At 48.7% G+C, this 23,184-nt stretch overlaps 1 protein-coding gene across 1 annotated transcript in view; it reads right to left on the bottom strand.

The window, feature by feature from the left end:
- Nucleotides 1-418: 418 nt before the first annotated feature.
- The window catches only part of tnr (tenascin R (restrictin, janusin)), a 390,478-nt gene continuing 367,712 nt past the window's right edge, over nt 419-23,184 (bottom strand). The window contains 5 exon segments of the mRNA XM_038795191.1: nt 419-1,538; nt 6,018-6,181; nt 9,735-9,896; nt 16,133-16,162; nt 16,165-16,228. Coding sequence (XP_038651119.1) covers nt 1,458-1,538; nt 6,018-6,181; nt 9,735-9,896; nt 16,133-16,162; nt 16,165-16,228 — 501 coding nt within the window. The 3' untranslated portion in view covers nt 419-1,457.

Genomic DNA, 23,184 nt, shown 5'->3' on the forward strand with positions numbered 1-23,184 from the left:
CAGTGTGTCACACACAGGGGGAGCTGTGTGTACTGAACAGTGTGTCACACACAGGGGGAGCTGTGTGTTCTGAACAGTGTGTCACACACAGGGGGAGAGTTGTGTCTATTGTGCAGTGCGTCACACACAGGAGTGGGTGGGGGTGAACTGATTCAATAACCTCTCCCCATATTCCTGAACCTCATTAATTTGCCTGGCTCACATCCTGAACCCCAGTAATCGTGACCATGGAAGCATTGTCAATTGTGCAAATCCATCGGGTTCACTGCTGTCCTTTAGGGAAGGAAATCTCCTGTCCTTACCTGGTCTGACCAACATGTGACTCCAGACCCACAGCAATGTGGTTGAGTGCCACCCTCAGGGTATGGGCGGCACGGTAGCACAGTGATTAGCACTGTTGCTTCACAGTGCCAGGGACCCGGGTTCAATTCCCCGCTGGGCCACTGTCTGTGCGGAGTCTTCCCATGTCTGCGTGGGTTTCCTCCGGATGCTCCGGTTTGCTCCCACAAGTCCTGAAAGACGGCCTGTTAGGTGAATTGGACATTCTGAATTCTCCATCTGTGTACCCAAAAAGGCGCAAGAGTGCGGTGACTGGGAGATTTTCATATTAACTTCATTACAGTGTTAATATAAGCCTGCTTGTGACACTAATAAACATTATTATAATTAGGGATGAGCAATAAATGCAGGGCTTTGCCAGTGACACCACATCCCATGAATGAATATAAAAGTACCCCATATCATTCCAGATGCATCCTGGTCTCTGGAAGTCTATTATATTCCAGTTGCCATGTGCTGGATTTGTGTTTAGTTTGTTAGCTATGATATTATTCCTCCCCCTCCAGCTTTCCTGCTCTTGTTGTTGAATGAAAGAAACAGTCTTTGAGGAATCCTGCTGTTCCCACTGAAGCCAGTGTGGGACTCTCACACCGTCCCTGCCGCTGTTCCCAGGAGGATGTCTTGGAAAACAGATCAGTGGGAATGAGCTAGCACACTGGCATTAAAGGAATGTCTCTAAACATCCCCGCATTGCTCCGTGGAGCCCTGTCTGGTGCTCAGATGGTGATTACTCTGGGAACAGAAATGAAAGGGCTGGGGAGGGGGATGTCTGTCGAGTTATTGTGAAGTGCGGGGCGTGGTACTGCGCAGACCGGGCAAAAGACAAACTCAACTGGAACGCTGAAAATCTAAAAGGTATCAGCCTGCAGGCACATTCCAGGCTGAACAGCAACTACAGCCAGCCGGAAAAGATTCAGCTCATCACCAGGGGCAATTTGTCAGCAAATCTTTGGTCTGGAGCCGGTGGTTGTCATGGAAATAAAAAGGGGCGGGGGGGGGGTTTTCATATCTTGTCAGTCATCAGATGAGAAGCGACTCTAAATGTGCGCAGCAGTTGTATAGTTAGGTAGCTCATTGTAACAGCAGCGAGCGCCCGCCTCTCTGACCCACGGCTCCTTTCAGATCATAACGGTCGCATCTTCATCTCCACAAACGGAATGGAGATTTCGTGACCTTTCCAGTGGTACCAGTTTATAACCCTGGGAAGTGAAGAGGAGAAAATCAGACAGGTTACCAAAACCAAACCAACATTCAAATATCCCACCACATTCATTAAAGAGTGTCATTTATAAAGAAGGCCCTTCAGCCCATCGAGCCCATGTTGGTTCATTGCAGGGCAATCCAATCAGTCCCATCCCACGCTCTATCCCCGGATTTCTGCACCTTTATTTCCTTCAAGTTCCAATCTAATTTCCTTTTGAAATCATTGGTCTCCAAATCCACTCCCTGGTGGACAGCAAGTTCCAGTTCATCACCACTCACTGTGTAAGTGTTCTTCCTCACATTTCCATCACCCCACCCGTTTCTTACCCAAAATCTTCAATCTGTTTCCTCCCACTCATTGCACTCTCGGGAATAGGAAAGATTTTTCCTCCTTTACCTTATCTAAACCTGTCATCATCTTCTCCACCTCTATCAAATCTCCCCACAATCTCCTTTACTCCAAGGAGAACAATCCCACCTTCTCCAACCTAATCTTGCGACTGGAACCATACAGGTAAATCTCCTCCGCACCCACTCAAGGACTCTCAACATCCTTCCTAAAGTGTGTGAACAGAATTGGAAACAATTCTCTCACTGTGGCCTAATCAGAGCTTCATAGAGATTCAGCATAACTTTGCTTCCTTTTTAATCAATCCTCTATTTATGAAGCCCAGAATCCATCTGCTTTGCTGTCTCTGTTGTTCTGTCAGCTTCAAATACGGAAGAACATGAACTTCAGGTTCCTCTGTCCAACACACGTCAAAATTTGCACCATTTAGTCGATATTGTGTCCGCCTATCCCTACTGAAAAAATACAACACCTCATGTTTCTCTATGAATTCTACGGTAAATTTGTCTGTCCTTTCTGCTGACCCAAGTCCTGTAGCTGTCGAGTTGGTATCATTCTCAATGCTTTCAACAATCCAGGTTTGGCATAATCAGAAAATTTTGAAACATTACTCTTTGTTCCAATATCCAAGTCACTTATTTAACCAGCCTTTCATGTGGTATTTGGTCAACCACTTTCTTAAAATCCGTATGGACCACATTCCCTTCATCAACCTTCTCTGATTCTTCATCAAAAAAGTTCAATTTAACTAATGAGACACTATCTGTTTTTTTACAAATCTGTACTGACTCTCTTTGCTGAACTCAAACCTCTCATGTTGATGTTTTTCCTGAATAGGAATTTAAAAACATTACCCACCATGGATGATAGACTGAAATAAAAACAGAAAATGTTGGATAATCTCAGTTTAGATTACCCAGCATATTCTGTTTATATTTCAGATTTCCAGCATCCTCAGTATTTTGTGCTAACACTGATGTTAGACTAATCGGCTGATAGTATCCAGGACAGACCTTACACAATTTCAAGAATAAGGGTGTGACATGCACACCTCTCCAATACTCTGCGAACTTCCCTGAATCTAGTGAACACTGGAAGATCATAAACAGCCCTTCCCACTTCCCATAACATCCTGGGATGTAAACCTCCAGACCAGGTGTCCTATCCGCCTGAGAATCTCCAGTCCTTGCAATACCTCCTTAAAGATCAACCAATGTTCCATTACAGATTTACCTTTGTTAAATGTTACTCTGGATATCACGTTGAAATTAACCCTTTTCAATTCAGAGTCTCCATTGCTATTCTAACTTTATGATATTCTTACCAAAATGTTCCCCCACAGACACATGTCTCACCTCATTCCCAGCACCAGATCCAGCAATGCCTCCTATCTATTTGGACTGAGAACATACTGGTCAAGGATATTCTGAGCACATTTCAGAAATTCCTCCCCTCTTCCTCTAACATAATCCAATTGACATGGTGATTTAAAGTCTGATGTACCATCAATTCGACTCAGACACATTTAGGATCCGAACTGTGGCTTTAATCAGCTAGTTGTTAGCCCGGTGGTCGACTACAGAGAATGACCGACCGCCGGGAACTCTGGGTACTTATACCCCGCCTCGGAGGTGGGGCCTACTTGCCTCTCGACCAATTGGAGAGCAGTCACATGACTAGTCCCAACCAATCGGACGAGAGGCACATGACCAGCCAGAGCCAATGGGAAGCCAGTGCTCTGCACCAATGGCAGTGCTCATATCTATACCACCACAAAGTCTATCACAAATCTATTGTTCTTGCACATCTCCGTCATTCCCTGTAGATTTGTTCCTCCATCTCTCTCTCACTATTGGGGTCTATAGAATCTCCCCAATAATGTGACTCCCTTTTTGCTTCTCAACTCAAACCAAATGAATTCTGCCTTTGCCCCTCAAGGACATCCCCTCTTTCCAACACAACAATCTCTTCCCTAATCAGTACTGCCACTCAGCTCCCCTTTCCCCTTCTCTATCCCTTATGAACGCTTTATATCCTTGAATATTAAGCACCCAGAGGAAACCCATGCAGACACTGGGAGAATGCGTAAACTCCACACAATCACCTCAGGCCAGATTCAAAGTTGAGTCCCTGGCACTGAGTCTGCACTGTGCCACCCAGAAACGCTAGTGGACAGCAGTTTAAGCCAAGCCACACAAGGAGACATCTGAACAAATACCGTGGCGGCAAGGCAGCAGTGGTTAGCACTGTTGCTTCACAGTGCCAGTGTCCCAGGTTCGATTCCTGGCTTGGGTCACTGTCTGTGTGGAGTCTGCATGTTCTCCCTGTGTCAGTGTGGGTTTCCTCCGGATGCTCCGGTTTCCTCCCACAAGTCCCGAAAGACGTGCTGTTAGGTGAATTGGACATTCTGAATTCTCCCTCTGCGTACCCAAACAGGCGCCGGAATGTGGCCACGAGGGGCGTTTCACAGTAACTTCATTGCAGTGTTAATATAAGCCGATTTGTGACTATAAAGATTATTATTAAATACAGAGATAGAGATAGTTTGGAGGTTTAGGGAGGGTTTCTAGGGTGTTGAAACTTGGCAGCTCAAGGTATGGCCACCAATGGATTGGAACTGGATGAATGCAAGAATCTGGGAGGGTTGTGAGGCTGGAAGATCCTACAGAGATGTTGGGGCATAGCCACAGATGGATTTGAAAACAAGATTGAGCATTTAAAATCAAGCTGTGATGCAACTGCACCCCAAGATCACTTTGCCATAGTGAGTCAGTACTTTGTGAGATAGATCAACAACATTTGGTATAAGTTAAAATATGGCCAGTAGGGATTTTGTTTAGTTGAAGATCACATGGGTCAAGGTGAAAGGTCAGCCAGGGGAGCATGGGAATAGTTGAGTCTGAAGAAACACAAATCAGCAAGTCTCTGATTTCACACACACCCCTCTCCCCCCCCCCCCCCCCACAAGTCGGTTTCTAATTAGATCACTGATTCCCATCACCCCCAAAGTCAGTCTCCAATTGGATCATTGAATCCGGTTTCCCCTCCCCAAGCTGGCCTCTGATTGGATCTCTAAATCCTATGGCCCCGCCCATCTACTCCCCCACCCAACCCCGAAGCCCGTCTCTGATTGGATCATTGAACCAGTTACTCCAGTTGCCAGAAAGCTGACAGAGGAAATCACATCCATCAAAATGTTGGAAGCAAATAGAAAAGGGAGCAGGAATTTAAAAATTAAACGTTGTTAAACACACATGCATCTCTTGTGCAACCACAAATCTGGTGGACTTGCCTGGGCATTCAGGAAATGAGAAGGCCGCTGATTGGCATGTACAGGTCTCAGATTTTTCACTCGAACGGCCTGTGTTTTGGAGCTGGAGAGGAATTGCAAGAATTACTGTGCCAGCTGTCGATGTGCAAGGACAGACTGAGCCATTCAGGAGTCAGGTGTGACACACAGACTGGAGGAGGAGGAGGGGAGTAATGGGTGAGAAGAGAATCCCCTTCTGTAGCTCTGTTATTTAAAGATGACATCCGAGCAATAGTAAGGGATGACATCGGTGTTATGGAGGATAAGGTTAAATCCATTTGGATGGAAATCAGGAATAGTAAGGCGAATAAGTCACTGATAGGAGAAGTCTATAGGCCACCAAATAGTAACATTATGGTGGGGCAGGCAATAAACCAGGAGGGTCCTAAATCTACTTCCCCTTATTTTGAGGCTATGCCCCCTAGTTCTGCTTTCACCCACCAGTGGAAACAACATCTATCCTATCTATTCCCTTCATAATTTTATATGTTTCTATAAGATCCCCCCTCATCCTTCTCAATTCCAACGAGTACAGTCCCAGTCTACTCGGTAGGATTGGGAATGAATGATCCAATCAGAGAGAGGTTGGTAGGGATTGGGAATGAATGATCCATCAGAGAGCGGTTGGTAGGGATTGGGAATGAATGATCCATCAGAGAGCGGTTGGTAGGGATTGGGAATGAATGATCCATCAGAGAGCGGTTGGTAGGGATTGGGAATGAATGATCCAATCCGAGAGAGGTTGGTGAGAGCAGGTGATCTGACATTGGGCATTGGAACCGCTCCCTCTAGTCTGCCTGATTGTTTCTTCCATACCTGGCTGTGTCGATTCTCTCCGTACTTTCCATTGAGGTTGGCACGGTGACAGTTCTTATACCACCAGGCTCCCTTGTAAGACGAGGCACAATTTGTGATAGCTACATCATTGTCCCGATCCTTGGTGGAAAATGGGCGTCCCTGATGATAGGATAGTGAGTCCCCTGTGGATAGAGTCAAAAGAGTGATTAGAGACACAGAGGCCACTTGCCCCATTAAGTCCACGCCGGTTCCTTGCAGGGTAACCAAATCAGTCGCATCCCCTTGCTCAATCTCCGTATCTCCAGAGTCTGCTCCGCCATTCAATCATGGCTGATATTTTTCTCATCCCCATTCTCCTGCCTTCTCCCCATAACCCCTGATCTCCTGAGTAATCAAGAACCTATCTGTCTCTGTCTTAAAGGCACTCAGTGATTTGCCCTCCACAGTCTTCTGCGGCAAAGAGTTCCACAGATTCACCACCCTTTGGTTCATCTCTGTTTTAAAGGATCATCCTTTTAGTCTGAGATTGTGTCCTCTGATTCTAGTTTTTCCTACAAGTGGAAACATCCTCCCCAAATCCACTCCATCCAGGCATCGCAGTATCCTGTAAGTTTCAATAAGTTTCATGTACAGAGAGATCTGGGAGTTCAGACCCATTGTACCCTGAAGGTGGCAGCGCAGGTGGATAGAGTGGTCAAGAAGGCGTACAGCATGCTTGTCTTCATCAGATGGGGTATTGAGTACAAGAGTCGGCAGGTCATGTTACAGTTGTATAGGACTTTGGTTAGGCCACATTTGGAATACTGCGTGCAGTTCTGGTCGCCACATTACCAGAAGGATGTGGATGCTTTAGAGAGGGTGCAGAGGAGGTTCACCAGGATGTTGCCTGGTATGGAGGGTGCTAGCTATGAAGAAAGGTTGAGTAGATTAGGATTGTTTTCGTTGGAAAGACGGAGGTTGAGGGGGGACCTGATTGAGGTCCACAAAATTATGAGAGGTATGGACAGGGTGGATAGCAACAAGCTTTTCCAAGAGTGGGGTGTCAGTTACAAGGGGTCACGATTTCAAGGTGAGAGGGGGAAAGTTTAAGGGAGATGTGCGTGGAAAGTTTTTAAGCAGAGGGTGGTGGGTGCCTGGAACGTTTTGCCAGCAGAGGTAGTAGAGGCGGACACGATAGCATCATTTAAGATGCATCTGGACAGATATATGAACAGGCGAGGAACAGAGGGAAGTAGATCCAGGTTTGATTTCAGCTTTGGGTGACTGTCTGTGTGGAGTTTGCACGTTCTCCCTGTGTCTGTATGAGTTTTTCCCCTGGGTGCTCCGGTATCCTCCCACAGCCCAAAGATGTACAGGTTAGGTAGAGTTATGGGAATAGGGTAGGGGTGTGGGCCTGGGTAGGGTGCTCTTTCAGAGGGTCGGTACCGACTCAATGGGCTGAATGGCCTTGTGCACTGTAGGATTCTGTGATTCAAGTCCTAAATTAAAGTCAGTCTCCAATGAGCATTACTCTGTAAACACACCAGAAGTCCACCATAACCCACGCTGGGAGAGACCATCCTCACTGTCTGAATTATAGTGAAGGTGATCCCAAGTATTTTTTGAGGCAGTCTACCCTCTTTCCCTAATTCAGAGAATGTTTTGTTAAACCACATTTCCAATAAGGGGGTAGGAATGTATTCTGTATTATATGTTTTATCAACTTTCTGTACTTGGCAAACCAGGTGCATTGTGGGATCGTATGGGCAGCACGGTAGCATAAGTGGCTAGCACTGTGGCTTCACAGCCCCAGGGTCCCAGGTTCGATTCCCCGCTGGGCCACTGTCTGTGAGGGGTCTGCACGTTCTCCCCGTGTCTGCATGGGTTTCCTCCGGGTGCTCCGGTTTCCTCCCACAGTCCTAAGACGTGCAGATTTGGTGGATTGGCCATGATAAATTGCCCTTAGTGACCAAATGGGTTAGGAGGGGATATTGGGTTACGGGGATAAGTTGGAAGTGAGGGCTTAAGTGGCTCGGTGCAGACTCAATGGGTCGAATGGCCATCTTCTGCACTGTGTGTTCTATGTATGATTCAAGTTTTCTCATTACTTTGACTGAGACAGCAAAAAAGAACAGTCACAAAGTTAATTACCTCCTGTGTCTACTTGTGTACTGATTGACCTGCAAAGGTACCAGGACTATAATCGTAACAAGAACAACCCCAGCTTCTTCAACCTTACCTTGCAACTAAAATCCTTCATCCCGGGGGCTATTCGGGAAAATCTCCGCTGCACCCCCTCAAGAATCTTCAGAACCTTTCTGAAGTTGGGGACCAGAACTCGACTCTCTGCACATGCTTCAGAATTGTGTCATTTAGTCTAAATTGCCTCTCCCATCCCTTCATCCAAAATGCACCAACTCACACTTCTCTGTGTTAAATCCTCTGCGACCTGTCTCCCCATTCTGCTAACTTCTTTTTTAAAATATAAATTTAGAGTACCCAATTATTTTTTCCAATTAAGGGGCAATTTAGCGTGGCCAATCCACCTATCCTGCACATCATTAGGTTGTGCGGGTGAAACCCACGCAGACATGGGGAGAATGTGCAAACTCCACACTGACAGTGACAGGGCTGGGATTGGAACCCGGGTCCTCAACGCCCTACTTCCAGTGCTAACCACTGTGCCACGTGTTGCCCTTCCCATTCTGCTAACTTCTTGAGGTTCATGTTTGAGGACAGCCAAGGCTTTTGGTACTATATCATTCTGCAATCACTCTCCATTTAAATGATACCCTTACTGCAGCCATACAGGGCATCGGTGAGGCCACACCTGGACTAATGGGTATGGTTATGTCTCCTTATTTCAGGAGGGATGGACTAGCATTGGAGGCAGTTCAGAGAAAGTTCACTGGGCTGATTCCTGGGAAGGAGGGTTTTCTTATGAGGAAAGATTGAGCGAATTGGGTCTATATTCACTGGAGCCTAAAAGAATGAGTGTTGAAAGGTATACACCCCGAGTGGGTTTGACAGGGTAGATTTTGAGAGAATGTTCCACTAGCACTCATTAAAAAGAAGGGTCTCCCGTTTAAAAAGGAGGTGAGGAGGAATTACTTCTCTCAGAGGGCCGATATTATTTGGAATTCCATGGAGACTGTGTTAATGCCTCCGCAGATCAGATCTTATTGAATGGTGGAGCAGGCTAGAGGGGCCAAACGGCCTAATCCTACTCTTAATTCTTAGATCTCATGATCTCACTGATTAGCACAGTGGGCTAAACAGCTGGCTTGTAATACAGAACAAGGCCAGCAGCGCAGGTTCAATTCCCGTACCAGCCTCCCCGAACAGGTGCCGGAATGTGGCGACTAGGAGCTTTTCACAGTAAATTCATTGAAGCCTACTTGTTACAATAAGCGATTATTATTATTATTATTAATTCTCCAGAGACACGAGTTCCAAATACGACCATAGGCTTTAAATTGATGAATAAATCTGGAATAAAAGCCAGTTTCAATAGTCCGCCAGGCTGAAGCTAGTGGATTGTTGTAAAGACTCATATTGCTCTGCAATCCTTACCAGCGTCGCCAAAAATAAGGACAGAAAAACACACAGGGTGTAATATAGAGTGTGGCTCAGCACCATCTACACAAAGGAAATGACTGATTGGCAATGAATGTTGACCCAGCCAGTAACTTCATATTATTACTTGCGATTCCGTTACATTTGACAAGACTGAAATTTCGATTGAATGAAACTCACCGGCTGTTCCATTGTAATCTCCGAGTCTCAATTTGTATAGGTTCCTGGAATCACTCAGGTAAAATCGATCATAGGCTGCGTACACTGATTCACGGCCATCACGGAGATCGATGCGGAGCTCGTATCTGCCTTGTGCAGAGATCTTGTGAATGTTGTCCAAACCTAAATCCACAGAACATAGAGAACGCCAAGTCAGAGAGGGGCAGTGGATAAGGGTGTGAGAGTATCAGTGTATTAGGAGAGTAAATGTGAGACAGAATAACAGTGAGTGGGATTCTCTATCCAGCGATGCTGGAATCGCGAAGCACGATTGGTTGAGAATCGCGTGTCAGCCGAAGATTGAGGTAGGAGCTGGACGGCCAACGGAAATGCCATGCTCCGGTGCCTCGCGAGCAGTGTGACTGTATTATACACCGCACATACAGTAAACACCGCTGGCGTAACATTAACGGGCCCGTTCCGATATTCTCCGGGGCTCCCGCGATGCTCCGCCTCCATCAGGAGAAATTACAGACGGTGAGGTTCACTTGAAGCTTTTAAAATCGGGGAACAGGCTGCTGAGGGAGAAGGAGGAGGTAGGACATGTTCTTAAAGATGCAGATGAGGGTTGCCGGTCCTGCCACTACCAGGGCTGGTTGGCAGGGCGGGGGCCTCTGACAGAGTAGTGGGGGGGGGGGGTGACTACAGGGGGTGACTCGGGATGGGCCTGTGGGGTTAGGCTGCCCCATCCGGGACTTTGGTGTCCAGGCACGGACTGGCATTGCCACGGCCTGCAAGGCAGCCACCTTGCTGTGCACCCCACTGACCACCCACCTTGGCATGTGGTTAAGCAGAGCAACACAGACTGTATGGGTGTCCCAATCCCCTCCCCCCCACCCTCCACCACACCCACAATTGGTTGCCACCCTGCCGGCAGGGCATCACGGCGGCCCATCCAAGGGGTTGGCAGCAGTAGCTCCGACAGGAGGGCGCCGGGACGAGGCCGCAGAGTGAACAGCTGGTATGGGTAGCGCCAGCCACTGGTAGCCCTGCCACTGGGATGGGTGCCGGGACCAGAGGTGCCTGGAATGCCAGGGCTGGCTAGCCAAAGGTGCAGTATGGAGGCCAGTGTGCCATGCAAATGGCCAGGGGGGGTTATGGGGATGGAGAGGAGGGAGAGGAGGGAGAGGGGTGTGGGATACGCGGGGGCCGATGCTGCAGTGCAGGCCGGGGCCATCGTGTAGCCCATTGGACCTGTTGGGCACCATGCCAACATGTCTACCTCTCACCCACTGCAGACAATGGAATTCAGAATCCAACCAGGAATGCTTTCATCTTCCTTGTTGCCCCAGCCCTGGGGATTGCACTGAGGCTGTACGAGCAGCAGCTGCACGGGGAGGATCCTGTAGCAGGCAGAGACCTGCCCCCGGGAAACAGGAGCCAGCTGGTGAGGATGGAGAGCCGGCCAGCCAACTGCTGAGGAGGAGGTGGGAAAGATTTGCCACATTGGGCCTCGTGTGTACTGGCAGCGCCTATCGTTCGAGGACCTGTTGACCGGTCATGTCGCCGAAGACTCCGCGGAGCAGGGGGATCGCACGGCATATATGGTGGATCACGGCACACCTGGCACCCCGAGGGTATGGGGGAGGACACCTGCTCCTGGTGGCCATCAAGGTGACTGTCGCCTGAACTTTTCATCTCGAGGTTCTTCCAGGCACTAAGCGGGGACCTGTCTGGGATATCGCAAACCTCGGTGCACATCTGCCCCATCATGAAGGCCCCATATGCCCAGTCGGCAGAATATATCAGTTTTAATGTGGACCAAGCCCACTGGGTTGCCTAGGAGCGTGGTTCACCGTCATCGCAGGAATGCCCCAGGTCCAGGAGATGATCGAAGGGATGCATGACCTCCTATGGGCACCAACGCATGAGGGGGTGGCCTTCACAAACTGAAAGAGGTTTCACTCCATGAATGTGTGACCACAAAATGGACATTATGGGCATCTGCGCCCTATACCCGGGCAATGTGTAGGATGCCTTCAGCCTGGCACACTCAACAGTTCCCACAACTTCAAGGTGAACCCCCAGGTGAGTTGCTTGATCTTGCGCAATAGGGTCATCTGCTGCGGTCGTGTGTGATGGCGCCTACCACAGACCATGCGGAGACGCGCCACAACGACGTCCATAGCCGTGACTGGGGGCAATGATCGAGCGGTGGTTCAGCACCCTGAAGGTGCAGTTCAGGTGCCTGGACCATACTGGAGGAGCCATCCAGTATAGCGCTAGGAGAGTCTCCCACATCATGGCGGCCTGCTGTGTCCTCCACAACATCACGCAGCAGAGGGGTGTCTTGCTGGAGAAGGAGGATGAATGTCAGGCCTTGTCCAATGAGGATAATGCAGAGAAGGGCCAGATGGGCAGGTCATGGGGCCAGGGCAGGCACAAGAGGTCGCACAATGTTGCACCACTGCTACCACACATGGGATGCTCTAATCGACTCCAGGTTAACCAGCTAGGGGGCATCTCCGACGTCGGTACGAACATCCAGCACGTTGCCCCTCTGCTGTGCAATGTTGTGGAGAATGCAGCGGGGCACCATGATGCGGGAAACCCTCCTAGTGGTATATTGGAGGGCCTCTCTAGAGCGGTCCAGGCACCTGAACCGCATCTTCAGGACGGTGATGCACTGCTCGATCATGCCCCAATCACAGCATGGGCACTGTTTTGGCGCGTCTCTGCGTTGGTCTGTGGCCTGTGGATCGGCGTCATCAGCCACAGCCGCAGCAGAAAACACCTGTTGCCTAGGAGCCAACCCCTCACTGGGGTGTGCGATTTGAAGGTGTGAGGAATCGCCCAACGTGGCAGGATGAAGGCGTTGTACACATTGTCCGGGTATTGGGTGCAGACGTGTATGATGTACAGCTCACAGTGGCACACCAGCTGCACGTTCATTGAGATGAAACCCTTTTGATTTGTGAAGACCAGCCCATCATGTGCCAGTGTTCGTAGGGGCCATGCATATCGTCGATTACTCCCTGGACCTGGGGGCGTCCCGGCGATGGTGGTGAACCCCGCTGCCCGGGCATCCTAGTGGACACAGTCCACATTGAAATGGATGTATTGTGCCAACCGGGCATATAGGGTCTCGTGACGGTGCGGATGCACCTGTGCACTGAGCTCTGTGAGATTCCAGACAGGTCTCCACTCGGTGCTTGGAAGGAGCCGTGGCGGTAAAGGTTCAGGGAAACCGTCACTTTGACGGCCACTGGGTGTGGCTGTCTTCCCCCATACCCCCATGGTTCCAGGTGCGCCATGATCCGGCAGATATGTCGCACTGTCCCTCTGCTCAGCCGGAGTCTTTGACGGCATACCCAATCCGGCAGGTCCTCGAATGACAGGCGGCCTGACACAACGCCTTCTTCCCACCTCCTCACTGGCTGCCTCCTGTTCCCCTGGGGCACGCTCTGCTGTTGCAGCATTCACCCTGAGCTGCTCTTGCCCGTACAGCCTCAGTGCATTCCCTAGAGCTGCGGCGGTTAGGATAAAGGCTACCGTTCCTGGTGGAATTCTGAAGTCTATTGTCTGCAGCGGGTGAAGGCAAACATGTTAGCGTGGTGCGTACTGCGTGCCCAACAGGTCTAATGGGTCACATAATGGCCCCAGCCTGCACTGCGTGTCTCCCTCCCTTCCCCACACCCACGGCCGATATCCTGGTCCACCCCCCCCCCCCCCCCCCCCCTCATCAGCTCCGCTACTCCCCCGGCCCTGACAGATGACTCCTCCCCCCTCCCCATCCCACCCGTCCTGCAGCCAGCCCATGGTTGTGCCCCTGGGAACAGGTCTTACCTTCTCTCTCCTCCTCAGCAGCAACGGTGCTGGTTCCCAATTTTTAGAACCACAAATGAAACGCGCTGTCGGTAATTCCTCCTGGTGGAGGCGGCGCATCACTGAGGCCCTGGAGAATACTGCTTCAAGCCCTTTAATGATATGCCAACTGTACGTGTGGAGTAGAATGCATTGACCTCGCTGTTGAGGCACCGGAACATGGCATTCCGTCAGCCGCCGACCACAATTTCGCCTCGCGTGTAATGCTCTGCCCAATCGCGTTACACAATTCCATTGTCCCTGGGTGTAGAATCCTTTCCATAGTTTCCCCAATTATATTTTCAAGAAGCAGTTAGATATAGTTCACGTGGCAAAGGGGACCAAAGGATGTGGAGGGGAAGGGGGGAACAGGTTACCGAGTTGGATGATCAACCGTGATCATATTGAATGGCGGAGCAGGCTCAAAGGGCTGAATGGCCTCCTCCTCTTGTTTTCCATGTTTCTATTAGCAAGGGTACAGAATTGTCTGATAACAGGAGACAGAGATTCACGGAAAATGGATCATTCTCCACTGTATCCAGTGGAGTACCACATGGATAAGTGTTGGGACCTCAACTATTTACAATCTAGATGAATGATTTGAATGATTGTGTTGCAGCCACATTTGCTGATGATACAAAAATAGCAGGAAAATAAGTGGCGAGGAGGATTCAAAGTGTCTGCAAAGCGACACAGAAAGTTTAGTGGGTAATATTTGGCACGAGGTGTAGAATGGGAAGTTGTCCATTTTGGCAGGAAGAATAGAAAATCGAATATTGAAATGGAGAGAGACTGCTGGATTTTGAGGTACAGAGGGATCCGGGTGTCCTTGCACATGAATCACAAAAAGTTAGACATAGGTATAGCAAGTATAGGAGCGTAAATGGACTGTTGATGTTTATTGCAAGGGGTTTGTAGTGTAAAAGATGTCTTGCCACAGCTGTACAGGGGAGTTGTGAGACGTAAGCCTAGAATATTGTGTGCAGTTTCAGTCTCTTTATTTAAGGAGGGATATATTTGCATTGGAAACATGTCAGATATTAATGTGGTTGATTGCTGGGGTGAATGGATTGTCTTATGAGGAAGGGTTAGGCAATATGGGCCCATACTCAGTGCAATTTAGAAGACAAGGGGCGATCGTATTGAAATATATAAGATTCTGAGAGGATTTGACCAGAGTAGGTGCTAAGATTTTCCCCTGGTGGGGAATTCAAGATAGGAGGCACACCCTCCCAGTAAGGGATCTCCCATTTAAAAATGAGATGAGGAATTTCTTCTCTGAGGTTGCTAGCCTGTGGAATTCTCATTCCCAGAGAGTAGCGAAGGCTGGGTCAATGAATATATCCAAGGCTGAGTTACATTTTTGATGAGAAATGGGATTGAGGAATATGGCGAGCGGGTGAGAAAGCTGTGCTCGACGATCAGCCAGGCCTGTTCAAGGGGCTGTGAGGTCTACTATTCGTTATATTCCTTTGTGGAGTAAGTGTGATACAGAGTAAGGGCATGGAGTACCAGAGGTCTCAATTTCTGGCTGTGAAAATTGAGAGATCGGAGCACCATAGAACCCCAACATTGCAGAAGGAGGCCATTCAGCCGATGGATTCTGCACCGACTCTCTGAAAGAGAACCCAACTAGCCCCCCCCCCCCCCCCCCCCCCCATCCTCCTAACCTGCACATCATTTGGACACTAAGGGGCAATTTATCGTGGCCAATCCACCTAACCTGCACATCTTTGGACTGTGGAAGGAAACCGAAGCACTCGGAGGAAAACCACGCAGACACGGGGGAAGGTGCAAATCCACACAGTCACCCAAGGCCGGAATTGAATCCAGGTCCCTGGTGCTGTGAGGCAGCAGTGCTAACTACTGTGCCATTGTGCCACCCCACAGCCCATTGTGTGGAGCTTAGGCACCTTCTCGCAATGTATTAGTCTGAATTCTGACAGAGTCGATGAGTTTAGATTGTCAATCCTCACCGGATATCCTACAGTCTCCCAGAATGAAAGAAGACAGGCAAGTGACGTTTATCCCTCATTTAATTCTGGTCATTCTCACACCAAACTCGAGGACAGTAATTAATGGATAGAGCAGTTCTATAGGGCAGAGGATTTTGTGGGTAGGGAAGCGATCATTGTTGAGCATTGCTGCCGCGACTGAACAATGATGGATGTGATGATTGAGGAAGTCAAAGGTGGGATATTAAGCCTTGATTGAACAGTAGAAGTAACCTCCCGAAATGTCAATAGTACAATCAATTAAGATGCTGGAAGAGTGTCACGGCATAGAGAGCAATTGTACGTGAGAGTTCTGTAACTTAGAGATAGCATAGTTTTATATGATAACCTTCTATTTTAGGAATGTGTACAAATCTTAGTTAGTAGTGTAGTAATTTATGGTTTGTTCGTTAACAGAGCTTTGTGTTCTTTATTCAACACTACGCCACCCCAGCCATCCAGGCAAAGCAGAATAGAGAACACAACAGATTTAAACCATAGATGTGATGGCAGAACATTCCCCTCTTTGCGAAGATTTGGAGTGTGATCTTGTTTACCTACCCAGCCAGAATTCATCCTCCAGGTTTCCAATCCCACTCGGTAATCAGCCCATTTCTGTGCAAAGTCTGTCAGTCCATTCTGCCGTCTCTGGAACACCCTGCATAGAGGAAGGGAAGGGCAATAACTGTACCCTCAAATTCAACAAATTACCTTCATCATCTCTGACACTCTGCTGTTCCTGTCCTGGGAGTGTTTGATGGGGACAGTGTAGCGGGAGCTTTACTCTGCATCTAACCCTATGCTTGTACCTGTCCTGGCAGTGTTTGATGGGGACAGTGTAGAGGGAGCTTTACTCTGTATCTAACCCCGTGCTGTACCTGTCCTGGCAGTGTTTGATGGGGACAGTGTAGAGGGAGCTTTACTCTGTATCTAACCCCATGCTGTACCTGTCCTGGGAGTGTTGATGGGGACAGTGTAGAGGGAGCTTTACCTCTGTATCTAACCCCGTGATGTACCTGTCCTGGCAGTGTTTGATGGGGACAGTGTAGAGGGAGCTTTACTCTGTAACTAACCCCGTGCTGTACCTGTCCTAGGAGTGTTTGGTGGGGACAGTGTAGAGGGAGCTTTATTCTATCTAACTCCTGTTGACACTGAATTAAGGGACCATATTAATATTCATTCAACTGGCTGACTGTGATTGGCTGGCTTGCACTCGAGTGCAAATTGCTTCCTGCTCTCCCAGTCCTCACTCCGCCCTGAGTATATCTCTTGCCTGGATCACCCTCTGCACTTCCTGCTCATTCCCCCAGCCTGAATCACCCTCATCCCACATCCGACCCTCACAATGGTGAATGCCAGACTCATGGGCACTTCATTTGCCTGGACCTTGGCATGGCACCCTGTGAACCTCCCACGGTTTTCCCTTCCCGGAAAGACCAAGGAACTGATCATCAACTTCAGGAAGCGTAGCTCGACACACCCCTGTCTGCATCAATAGCTCCGAAGTGGAGATGGTCAATAGCTTTAAATTCCATCACCAACAGTCTGTCCTGGTCCACTCACGTTGATGCAACAGTCAAGAAAGCCCAACAATGTCTCTACTTCCTACGGAAGCTGAAGAAATTCAGCATGTCTGCATCAACTCTCACAAACTTCTGTAGATGTGCGATAGAGAGCATCCTATCCAGCTGCATCACAGCTTGGTATGGTAACTATTCGTCCCAAGATCGCAAAAAACTGCAGATTGTGGGGAATTCAGCCCAACGCATCACACAATCTTGCCACCCCCACATTGATTCAGTATACACCTCCCGCTGCCTCAGGAAGGCAGACAGCATTATCAGAGACCCCTCCCACCCAGGCATTGTCTTCTTCCAGACCCTTCCATCAGGCAGAAGGTACAGAAGTCTCAAATCCCGCACATCCAGACATAGGAACAGCTTCTTCCCCACAACTACTATACTCAACGGTTCCGCCTACACTGATCTGTTCTCTGTAAGAACACTATTCACGACGCCCTATGCCGCTCTTTGCTCATTATTTGCTTTGTTTGGCTCCTTGTCCCGCACTATAACCAATCACTGTTTGTCAATGTACCATTTGTCAATGTACTCTGTCGATTATTCTTTTTTTGTCTACTATGTACATACTGTGTACATTCCTTTGGCCGCAGAAAAATACTTTTCACTGTACTTCGGGAGATGTGACAATAAATATTGGCGAGATGCAGATCACACCCAGCGGAGTGAATCAGGTGACTCACGTTTGAACGTGGGGTTGCTGAATCTTGCCCTCTGTCTTTGAATCCACCCTCAATCTACAAATGTTGAATACTCAATGTGAACTTGTGCCTTGCCACTCCTAATCAACTGATCTCCCCTTGTAGCCCCCTCGACCTGACAATTTTGAATTGTTTACCCGTCAGTCCGGCCTCAATAAACTCGAGATGGATTTGTAGGTATAGTATTATTTATTTTTAACCAACTTGCAAGGCTGACTTGCTCCACAGAGATTCGGAACACACAGGCGTCTTCTGGGGCTCCCGAACCGAGTGAGTGAGAAACAAGAAATCTCTGCAAATATCATTCAAATGGCAAAAAGTTTCACATACAAGATTCCCATAGGTCACCCTATACACCTCCTGACCTGGCCATATATCCTGATTGGCTCACTTCGCATTCCTCAACCCTGGCCTCTTGTTACCCAGCATCCTTTTCTCCATCCTCCACGGGGCACCCCTCCCCCTTCCTGCCATGCTTTCTGAATCCCTTTGTCCTTTGTCTGTGAGCTCACTACTATCAGACTGGCTCACATCCACATTATTGTAACTAATATTTTAACTAACTATTTTATATCACATTCGTTTGTTCAATTCCTCATTCCCTCCTTTTATCATTTCATGTTAACCCATCGGTCCAATCCGTAGCTATGGCCCCTCATCTAAGAAGATTCGTCGCTGCATTTCCAATTCTTGTTGCAGCACCCCATCATCTGCTGCACCCTCGTGGATCCTAACAGCCAAGATTCTTGGGGCGTCTATCTGTTCCAGTGCACCCTGCATTTTACCCATCACGCATTTAAGAATGGCCAGGCCCACAAAGATGCAGCCGAGTGCCACTGCTAAATACATGATCATAATTATCAACCAGTCCTTCCAACCTCCGAATCCCCAGTTACCCCAAGAGCCAGGGTCCTGCATACCGTCCAGGTGGTCCCGTATGCGATCTATAAATTTAGAGATGTTAGCGGTTAGGTCTTGAACTCCCATGATACACTTTCCCTGCACTATGGCACATACCCCACCCTCACGGGCCAGAAGATAGTCAAGAGCATACCTGTCAAGAGGGCTCCCAAGGTTTTGTTTCCCAGGATGGTAAGGCCACAAATAAAATAATTCCTATCGCTGACCGTCAAGGAACCCCCCCACACCTTCCAGTGTCAAGACGCTCAGAATTCCCCATCCGGCTGAGTGGCCCTGGTTGGGTGCTCGAACCTGAGGTTTTTTTCCAGTTCTCGCATAATTCGGCTGAGACAGCCCGGCATGCCAACTGATGGTGCAGTATCCACGCAGAGGGGCAGGGGACTGTGGTAGGGACTAGAGTCCCGATAGCAATTTGGCGGGGAAATGGAGTGACAAAACATTGGTCGCTGTGCCATTAAAAAAATGTAGTATCCTTGCTCTGTGTACAGGCTAGCATCACAATCAGTATATCGGTTGAGTAGGGATCCCCCAGTAGCCCAGTTTATCCAGCTTTGGAACGCCCATTCGGGCCTCCTAGCAATGCGGAAAGCCCTAGTCCCAACAGTGATATGAGAGACATTCGCCCAGCCACAAAGGAGCTGGAGGCCGGCGTTCAATGGTGGTGTTGTGACAGACGAATTGGCCGGACGTCTGAGTGACGTGACACCTCCTGTCCGTACAGGTGGGGAACAGATATGTTATATTCGTTTGCACCTCTACCAGCAAACAGCCGTACCCCTCACTGCTGAAACAATTCTCGTACGACCGGGAGTCTCTATTGGGAGTGAACTGGCTAGGTATGTACGCCCTCCACCGTTGCAGCTTATCATATTGTGAGTGGGAATTATCCCGAGGAAGGTGAAGGCAAATAGCCGGTGGTGCTGAACCCGGATCGTAAGGAAGAGTGACTTGCTCGGGTGGTGGCTCGGAACGCTGACAATGCACCACCGGAGTGCCCCAAAGCGGTGAAACAGAAAATAACGTAGACATCGGTGCGGGGTTCGGATAGCAGACAACCCGTCCCTGGCCATACAAGTGGTGGTAGATCTGGTAGAAAAGATTCATACTGCCCAGGTTTCCCTCATTCCGGGTCCTAAATGAATTAAGTATATCTCCTGATAACCCACGTTCTAGTTGTACTCCCCTTCTTACACGCTCCGTCCTCTCTCTAGTCCCCCCCTCTCTCTAACAACCTCTTCCTACCCTCTCCGCACGGTCTGACTTTACCTTTATGGCACCAATCTTAATACATCCAAAATCAAATTTACATGTACTCCAAAAACAAGGCAATGTCCCTTCCCATCGCCGGAACCGGTGCAATGGCTTCATGAGTCCTGCATTGTCCGTTAACCTGATGACCTTCCATGAGTCGATACCATGTCCTCGTACATGGGGGCAGCGAAGAACGTCACCTCTGCATAAGTGAAATGTCCTTGTAGTTTGGTTGGGGTTACAGATGTAGATGATATTTCCCTTTTCCATTTCCGCCGCCGATGTCACTCCAAGCGAGGCGAGGCAGAAGATTACACAGGCGGTGCGTAGCCACCCCATCATGCTCCACACCTGTAAAACAGCGCTTCTTTTCCCGTGACTGTGGCTGTAATCTTGACTGGCCATTCGGTCCCAATTAACGGCCGGTATTTGTCCTCCAACTCCCTGTTCTGTCCGGTCCTGTCCAAGGCCAGGGTAACGTGGTGCAGTGAATGTTCAATGTCTAACGTCCACCACTGGGGTGTGATAGAAATATAGCACTGTTGTCTCATCCTCCGTGATTGAACCGTTACCCCTTCGTCTCCGCACTCTAGCTGTAGCTGGAAGATACACAGTAAATCTCGGGCCAACAAGTTACAGTCCAATCCAGTAATCACCACAAACTGATGATCTGTAGACTTATTCTCATAAGTGACTGTCACAGGTTCAGAAATAGGATACTCACACACCTGGCCTTGGAACCCCGACACATGCTGGGTGTGGTGGGATAGCGGTAGGTGAAGTTCTGATTGCACCGAAGACATGGCTGCTCCAGTGTCAATTACAAATGGGTAACGTTGATCTGTCTGCAGAGAGATAATAGGTTCCCTTCCGATTGGACAGTCCTTATGACTAAATTAGCTAGTCAATCTTGTGTTGGGAAAGGGTTTGCCTGGGAGAAGTCGGTGTACCTCATCTGTCCTCCCCTGGGTGGGTACCCCCTTCTTTGGGTCAGGTAGTCTCCTTTTGATGCCTGTCTTCTAAAGGGGCATTCCTGATGCCAGTGATCTGTACGGCCACAATTAAACATGCATTGTTCCCTCTATAACTGCCCCGTCCTCTTTTCCCAGTAGACCAATGGCCTCAGAGGGGGCGGCAGTTGTAAAGCTGTTGGTGCATTCGGTGGGCCATAAAGAAGGGCTGAGGGTCCATTTGGGTGGGTTTGATATCCTCCCCCCCGCGTTGATCCACCCACCCAAGGTCACAATACTAGGGTTCCAGCTGGTAAGCCACTGTATCTGCCGCTGGTTGGGGTCTCAGATCATCCTTTTTCATTACATACTCAGTCTTAATCTTTGCAACTGAGCCTCCTTCCTGGCCCACACCCTCCTTCCAATAAAATCTGACTGCCCGGGCCATCTGGGAAGGGTCGTTCTCTGTTCAATTCATGTTATTACATTTCACAGCAGTAGCCACAGAAGGTGGTAAGCAATGCATTAACATAGCACAATATTGAGGGGACTTCTGACCATTTTGGTACAGCAAGTCGCCTGACTGCCCACGGTAGATTTCATTAAAGCATTCCAGAAATTCCTCTGGCTCCTCAGTCGTTTTAGGTTTGAGGTCTAAGATAGCAGCGATGTTTATGGGCTTTTGAAATGTGGCATTCAACGCATTCAGGATTTGTGCCCGTCTATCATTGTCCAAGGCATGGGCTTGCTGAAGTGCGGCGTGGCTACCATAATTCAAGTGGTTGAGGTGACTGCGGTACTCTGCTGGGGTTAAAACCTGCTGGACTAGGGCCCAGAGGTCCCTAGAATCAGCTTGATAAACTGAGATGGTAGTTCTCAGATAGTCCACAACAGCAGCAGGGAATTTCTTCCTGTCTGGGATTGCAGCCATAATAGGCATCATCTCACTAAGTCTCCATGGGAGATAAACGTCTATTGTGGGCTGGGCTGCTGCTGTAGCAGCATCAGGGTTGGGTATTTTCCTAATCGGCAACTGTCTCAGAGTCTCACTAGGGGGCGCTTTAGCGGATTCCTCGGCTCTTCAAAGACTTCGACGTCCTTCCCTTCCGATAGGGGGAGCTCTGGCTCCTCAGAACCATTCCCGTCCTTTTTCTTTGTTCCCATACTTTTCTGTCCTACCATATCGGTCTTAAGGGATCCATGTGGTATGCGTAATTGTTTCTGGATAGGATCAGGGCCCCTCTCCCATTGTCCGAGGTCGGGTCCTAGAGCTAACTGGGCTTGTGGAACAGAGCTCCCCTTCTCTAACAGACGGTGAAGGTGCAGAAATAGGACCCAAACTATCAACCGATGGGATTGGAGAGGCTGCATGATTTGAATCTGGGAAGCAGTGACTGGATATAAATTATGATACCCTGGGTGGTTCTGGAATTAGTGCAGGCAATGCCACTGGTGCAATCGGGACGCTACCCGACATGGTCCAATTCTCTAGGTCATCATCTGCCTCTGTCAATGCAAGGCCAGCCATTGAACTACGTAGCCCATTTTTCTTACTCGAGTCTGCCCCGCTAGGTGTCTCCCTCTCTTTACTTGCGCGTTTTTTGAATGCACACTCCTTTTTCAGATCTCCAGAGTTTTCTGATTCCCCCCTTCCCTAATTGGAATCCCCATTTAAGGGCATTTTCTTGACAACTTGATAACATGATCTTATCCCTCTCCTCTTGACAATATTGTCTCCATAATCCAATCAACTCTTTGGCTTTCATACTTTGGCTCTTTTTCCAGTTTTCACCCTGAATTTTTTTAATGATGTACAGATCTTTAGTGCCCCCTAGTGGCCATTCATCGCCCAATTTCTCCTTAAAGTTGCTGACATTTTTCTAAAATCTCTCGCTTATCTGGATAAACATCACATAATATTTGCAATGAACTGTTTGGATCACTCGTGTTATCCAAGCAATTTCCCCATAATCTCGAACTAGTCCTCAAGACTGCGTTGTTCGCCACTACAGTCCAAGGATACAATTTTAGCTTCATCAATTATAGTTTCCAAAACACAAGTGGAACTGAACCGTCCTTCTGACGTCCCATCAATCCCACAATCAACCCTTAACTGAATTATCAATATTATGACATCCCATCAGTTTTCGTTAACCCTCAGTCGCACCTACATCGACTGAATTTTTTAACTTTCTAATCCAGACTGACCT

This window comes from Scyliorhinus canicula, chromosome 4, assembly GCF_902713615.1.
Source record: "Scyliorhinus canicula chromosome 4, sScyCan1.1, whole genome shotgun sequence".
In the NCBI taxonomy this organism is placed as follows: Eukaryota; Metazoa; Chordata; class Chondrichthyes; order Carcharhiniformes; family Scyliorhinidae; genus Scyliorhinus; species Scyliorhinus canicula.